General features: G+C 46.9%; 1 protein-coding gene across 1 annotated transcript; it reads right to left on the minus strand.

Moving 5' to 3' along the window:
• Positions 1–1,088: 1,088 nt before the first annotated feature.
• Positions 1,089–5,687, minus strand: Cyp18a1 (Cytochrome P450 18a1). Its single transcript, XM_046622211.1, has 5 exons — positions 5,029–5,687; positions 4,798–4,919; positions 4,216–4,645; positions 3,863–4,127; positions 1,089–3,523 (listed from the first exon to the last, which is right to left on the minus strand). The coding sequence occupies exons 1-5, from the start codon at positions 5,399–5,401 to the stop codon at positions 3,100–3,102; spliced, it is 1,614 nt and encodes a 537-aa protein (XP_046478167.1). The 5' UTR covers positions 5,402–5,687; the 3' UTR covers positions 1,089–3,099.
• Between the last annotated feature and the right edge of the window lie 967 nt (positions 5,688–6,654).

Below are 6,654 nucleotides of genomic sequence, written 5' to 3' on the forward strand. Positions count from 1 at the left end.
AAATATTGGCGATTTTTTTTTTTTTTATCATCGCTGCTCGTGAAACGCGCACGTGCGCCGGTCGAAGCCGCCGATTCGCGGGTCTCCTCGATCATTTTTACCAAACCACACATTCGGCGGTTGGGTCGGTGCCGCATGGAAGAGAAAGCTATAATGTGACTTGGAAGGCCATGGATCGCGAGCGTTGGAAGCGATCGGTGAACGCGACGAAGCTACAACACGCAAGTGATACGTATGCATACATACATGTGTGTATTTATATACATACGTATTTAAAGATTTATTCGTTTATCGTAGTATTAAATATGTCCACGCATACCGTGTAGCGTAAAGGCGGTATCCGTATGAAAATGATTAAAAAAAAAAAATTGTGATTTTTTGATAATTGAATGTGTAACGTTCTCTGTAATATATTCATAATACGTGTAATGAATCTTATAACTTACCGATAATTCATGCAGCACATTATAATACGGGTATACAACGTATCGTAACTCGCACGTAACATACAGAAAACGGGACCGTTTGAATAACATAACGCGCCGTGCAAAAATTACGCGCTACTACATATGTGTGTGTGTGTGTGTGTGTGTGTGTGTATGTATGTATGTATATGTGTATATACAGGTATATATATATATCCACTTGAGGTGGATTTTTATAAACCCGTGTCATTTAAAAGTTGGGCAAGCTTTGCGCGGGCGATTCGAAGGACGCGGAATCGATGGGAAATCGTAACAGTTGTAATAATAATCGCAGATGTATATGAACGTTGAGTGTTGGGTCTGTGTGCGGACACGGTATTATACACATATATTCGTGTACAGAACTCGGGGTTCGAGGTACGCAAGAAAGAAAAAAAAAAAAAACGAACAATGGCACCGCAAGAACGAAAAATATATATATATATATATAAAAGATACGTAAATTAGCTGTAAAGAAAATTACGAAAAACAGGTCTAATAAAACTTGATGTATAGTACGGGAGCGGAAAATTGGAATAAGAAGAGCGATTGGTTAATTGAAAAATAACATCGTTACTTTATTTCATAGAAAAAAAAAAAAAAAAGAAAGAAATATATATGCGTATGTATGTATATATATATATTTCTATATACGTCTAATCAATGTCTTAAATAATCTTATACTTTGTAAATAATACCAACTAGTTAGTTAATCGTGCAGCCAACCATGTAAATCTCTGAACAATTGAAAACACACGTACGCACACACTCGCGCAGCCAAAGCGTAGCTCAAATACACAAGACTCTCGCGGTCATTTTGATACCGCATATAAATCCGGGTCGCCCGGTTTACATGTATGTATTACATGTATGTATGTATATATATATATGCTCGGCAATGATGATGACAGTGAAGTTTATAATAATATCAATAATAATAATAACAACAATAATAATAATAATAATAATTATGACACCTACAGCTACCAATCGCAGTAACAAAACAAACAATAACAGTGAAAACAAATCAACAACGAAAAATGCTAACAAACGACCACGTTAACATTAATTATCTGCAATAATAACAATATTGGTAGTGATAATAATAATAATGATGATGATAATCGTAATAATCATGACCGCGGTAATGATAACGATGTTGATGATAATAATATCACCAGAAAATACGTAGCAACAGCTGTGGATTTATACGGTAATTGGCAAAATTTGTAAAAAAAAAAAAAAAAAAGGAATAAAAATAGTAATGATAGCAATATGTCATCGATCATGATTATAATGGGGAAAAAGGACCATCATCATTGCCATTGTCATTAGAAACGCATCGATTTACAGAGTATATATATGATTGATGGCGGTGAAATTAATGATGATGACGATGATGACGATTCCTTTGAAAGAATTATCCGTCGTATTTTAAGACGAATGTTTGACAGAGATATATTAAACGAAGGAATCAAATCACCGTTCACATCATGTAGCAAATCACAACGATGACGACGAGGACGCCGGTCGTACGATAAGTGTAACGTATGTACGCGCGTGTGTGTGGGTATGTACGTATATATGTGTATGTGTCTACTATCTATGAATGCATACTTACTAATTGTATAGTCTTATCGTTCTCTTTGCAAAAATTCGGTAATATATTCAAAATTTCATAAGGCGCGATTCGCTCGCTCGTCCACCGGCCGCGATCATTCTCATTGAGACAGTTTCGGTAAAATTTTTTACTCACCTAAACGATTCTCGACGCAGCAACTTGTTTGCCAAAGGAAATGTGTGTGTATGTGTATACGCAGATATAAGAGGAACGGATTCGTTCGGAAAATGAACACGGATATTTGATCAGAAATTGTTTTCGTAAATTTGAACGAAACTGCCTCACTGATTTCCGATCGATTCAGCCATGTAATATCCATAATATACGGGACTGAGTCTGCCTAGTTGAAAAGTTATGATCTATCTACACTTAATATACGTATATCTACATATATATGCATGTATATATGTATATATATATGTGTAATTTACATTACTGAACACATGGGTTTTCTTTGACGCGCACGGAATGAACATACAATAAATAATATGCCATTTGCAGTCGAAAATATATACATATTTGTATATATGCATCGGACGTCGCGAACTTGTTATATCGGTGTGTCTGCGTGTGTCTCTTTGTGTATGTTTATCCATACACGTTTATATTATATCATACCATATTACCTTATATCGTAATATTGATCGATGGTAAATATATGACGCGACGTATAACGATCGATGGTAAAATCTTTCTTAGCCCTGATCACGTTACGTTACTTCGGGATGAAAGAATTAATAAAAAAAAAAATAGTTAAATAGACCGTTCAACCGTGACGCAGCTAATTATATAGGATAATCACACAAGTTCGTCGATCAGTAATGGCACTATTCACCCCTCCCTCCCCCCCCCTCTTTCTCTCTCTCTCTCTCTCTCTCTCTCTGTCTTCCTCTCTCACATACACTCTTCCCAATCAGCCGGGAAGTCAATTGAGGCCCAAAATAGATCGGTCAATTGATCGATCGATCACCCGTTAGGAACTACCGTGCTTTCGGGACCCGCAAAACGAACGCTTTAGTGGCCCCCGACATTTCTCAGCGAACCGGTGGCCCATTCGAGGGACTCCAAGTCGATGCCCTCGAAGGTGCGCTGGTTCAGACAGACCTTGAACGGGTCGGGTGTTACCGTGATCCCGGCGTTTCCCCGGAGGCTGGGAAGAGAAGCTCCCTCGGGTAGGCTGATGTCGAAGGTGTGGAGCAGCGAGCTGAAGAAGAGGAACAACTCCATTCTTGCGAGCACGTCACCCAGGCACATCCGACGGCCAACTCCAAAGGGTATGAAGTACTCTGGTTTCGTCACCTTACCCTCCGCCGACAAGAAGCGCTCCGGTCTGAACGCCTGCGGCTCGTTCCAAAGCTCCGGGTCCATGTGGACCGCGTGGAGGAGCGGGACTATCTGGGTACCAGCCGGTATCGTGAAGCCGTTAAGCCTGACGTCCCTGGAAACCAAAAGGAGAGGGCTTCGTTAAGTAAAGAGCTACCGATGGACTTTGCAAACATGTATACTGAAATCGGCGTCGCCGCACGCGCGAAAGTCGTCGTGATTTATGGCCGCGGAGATGACCGGGAGTGGCTAGAACTGAGCCCGGCTACGTCTACACGGTGTCACTGACCCCGGACCGTGTCTCGAACGGTGGGCTAGCCGCGGCTGGCCATTGCTTTCACTTTTCATTACAACGCGGCTTGTCGAATCTGCTGTTACAATGATCGCGCCGCGGGCGGGGACAATCGGAGGTCTAAAACCGCGTCTGTACGCATGTAGAATATGATGGGCTCACCTTGTCGTCGCGTGTGTTGTTCCTAGGGGCACTATGCTCGACCTCCGGAGTATCTCCAGGATCGTCGACTCCGTTATCGGGAGGAACGGGACGTCCTCGAGAGCTGGCAATCGTGAGCGACCTACCACGTGGTCAAGCTCCTCCTGCACGGCTCGGATCGCCTCAGGGTGGTGGAGCATCAGCACTACCGCCCACTCAAGTGTCGTTTTTATCGTCTCCATGCCAGCTGAGAAGAGATCGCCGAGGATCTGCTGCATCTGGCGGTCTGGAATCAGAGACAGTGATGGGTGTTATTTGAGGAAATCGAGTCAACGACGATAAGCACCGAGGGCGCGGAAGAGCGACTGTCTTACCGTGGTTCATTCCTTGGAAGAGCTGCGCGTCGCGACCCTCGCTCTTGGCCTTCTGGATCTCTAGGAGGTACGCGTCGACTAGGTCGCGGATGTTACCCTCGTCGAAGGTCGCGCGGTGCTGGTCTACCGTCTCTTGGAAGAAGGTTGCCATCTCGGAACGGTTCTCCCGTATCTTGTCGCGGATCTTTTGGATGCCAGGGAGGAATCGGATCACCGGAATGAAGTTGACCGCCACCATGCTGCCGAACAGCCTGAACCCCTCTTCGATCAGGATCATGAACCGTTTGAACCGGCTGTCGCCGTGGTGGAATCGCACCCCCATTATTATCGAGCATATCACGTTGCTTATCGACATTCCGAGCGAGGTCGATATGTTCGTCGGGGCGCCTTGTTGCACCGACAGCAAACGGAGGAAGGATTGAACTTCTCTCTGCAAGAGGAGATCAATTTTTTTGGTCAATTATAAGGTTTTCCGGAACTTTCACAAAATGGAGGAAAGAGACGATAACAAGGACATCTCACGACGCCGTTCACGTGAATCTGGGAATCCAGGGTGAGAAAAACGTTACTGCAAACACTCACCATTATTTTTGACTCCATCGTCTTCTTCCCAGCGCCGAGATACGTCATCCCTAAACTCCTGAGGTTGTCGTGGAGGAACCTTCGCTGTTCTTTCCACATCGCTCCCTCTGAGTTTACGATACCTAAATCAATACAAACGACGGGATTCGATCAGTTTTCGCTCTTACGTGAAGAACGGCAGGACGCGGCGGACAAAGAGAAGGCCTCGAGGGTGGTTCGTTGACAACTTACCGTATCCGCCCAGGATGTTCATGAATTCGTTGTGGGGTCTGCCGTTGAATTCCTCGCGTCTAAAAGTGTCGCGAATCGCCCTGTAATCGCTGAGTACGACGACGAGCTGGGAACCGAGTCTGGCGCTGAACATGGATCCGTACTTCTTGGCGAGCTGCCCGAAGTGGAGATGGATGTCGCCCTTGAGAAAGGGCAGGTATCCAACGACCGGAAGGCCCCACGGACCCGGAGGCAGAGAGCGGGTGAATTCTAGCCACTGGGCCGATCTGACGATCGCGAACACTCCGACGAACACGATAAGTGTGAACATAACATTCTCCGGCGATCCGCCGAGCACCCTCCATGCCCACTTGACCGCGTACTCCACCAACATGTCTGAATAAGGGTTCAAGTGGCTGGATCACGTCTCGGTGAACACACCGTCGATACAGTCTCTTATGAACGATTTATATACCGTTTGAATATTGGGTATTCAACCCTCGATGTGTGCCCGTAAGAACTCGAAACCGACAAATGAATAAACGAGTCCGAGTCGCCGCTGTTGGCCTGATCAAAGAAGCGCGATGCTGCACGATCAACGATTGCGGCTAATACGGCTGCGGCGAAGAGACACGGTCGGCTGGCTCTGTAACGTGCGAACTGTACGAGTCTGAGGAAGAATGAGTGTGTACTAACATACACCTTCGTGTCATTCCTGTCTTATATAGTGACTCATCAGCCTAGGCCTGCCGTCGTCGGCGGCTAGGGGGGGCGGCCAGGGTGGAGGGGATCCGTCGACCGCAGGAGTGCCTGAATCTCTTTGCGAGGGCGGGCCTCGCCAGGCGCGCGACCACCCGCTCGTCTTCGGGAATGTCGAGCGGTGGGGTCTACGACGAGTGGAGGGGAGCGCCCGGGCGAAGTCGAGGGGTCTGACTCCCGCGCCTCAGACGGGGCCCGACGCCGGGTCCGACGGCCCGTCGGGTGTGCGCGCGTCGCTCGACCAACGGAGCTCGACGCCACGCGGTTGGATCCCGTGCGGTAGGTCGCGTCGAAGGAACCCGGGCTATGCTGCAGGCCGCTTCTTAGCATCAAACGGTGAAGGGGTACACGGGCCAACGCGGGGGACGGACGACCTCCGTCCTTCCTGATCGCATTCCGATTCCCCTGCATCTCCGCACCCGCGGGTCAACGAACCCTGAGCCGCTGTGACGATGCTCCAATAATCCCTCCTCCCCCCCCCACCCTTCCTCACGTCGCTCGCCCATCGACCGTCCAGAGACGGACCCCGAAATACCGGCTAACCGTTTCACAGCGTCGAGGGGTGCAGGCCTCGCATCTGTGTCGGAATTTTTACTCCTTCGTAGCCCCACCACCCCTCCCCTCACGCGCGTCTATGTATGGAATACTTAATTTTTCACACGTTTCCTTTTATTTGGTTTTCTTCTCAGTTTTTTGCTTGTCGAGAATGAGTGATATGCTTACGACTGGTTCTCCGAGTAAGGAGGGGAGATACTTAATTCTTCTACCGATCATTGTGAAGGCGAGGGGAGGGAATTATTGTTGCTATCATTTTTGTCTTTCAATCCGAGTCTCTCTCTTTCTCTACGTCGTGACGACTGTGTTTTTCTCACCACGTTTCGGAGAATC

Source organism: Neodiprion pinetum, chromosome 4 (assembly GCF_021155775.2).
Source record: "Neodiprion pinetum isolate iyNeoPine1 chromosome 4, iyNeoPine1.2, whole genome shotgun sequence".
Lineage (NCBI taxonomy): Eukaryota > Metazoa > Arthropoda > Insecta > Hymenoptera > Diprionidae > Neodiprion > Neodiprion pinetum.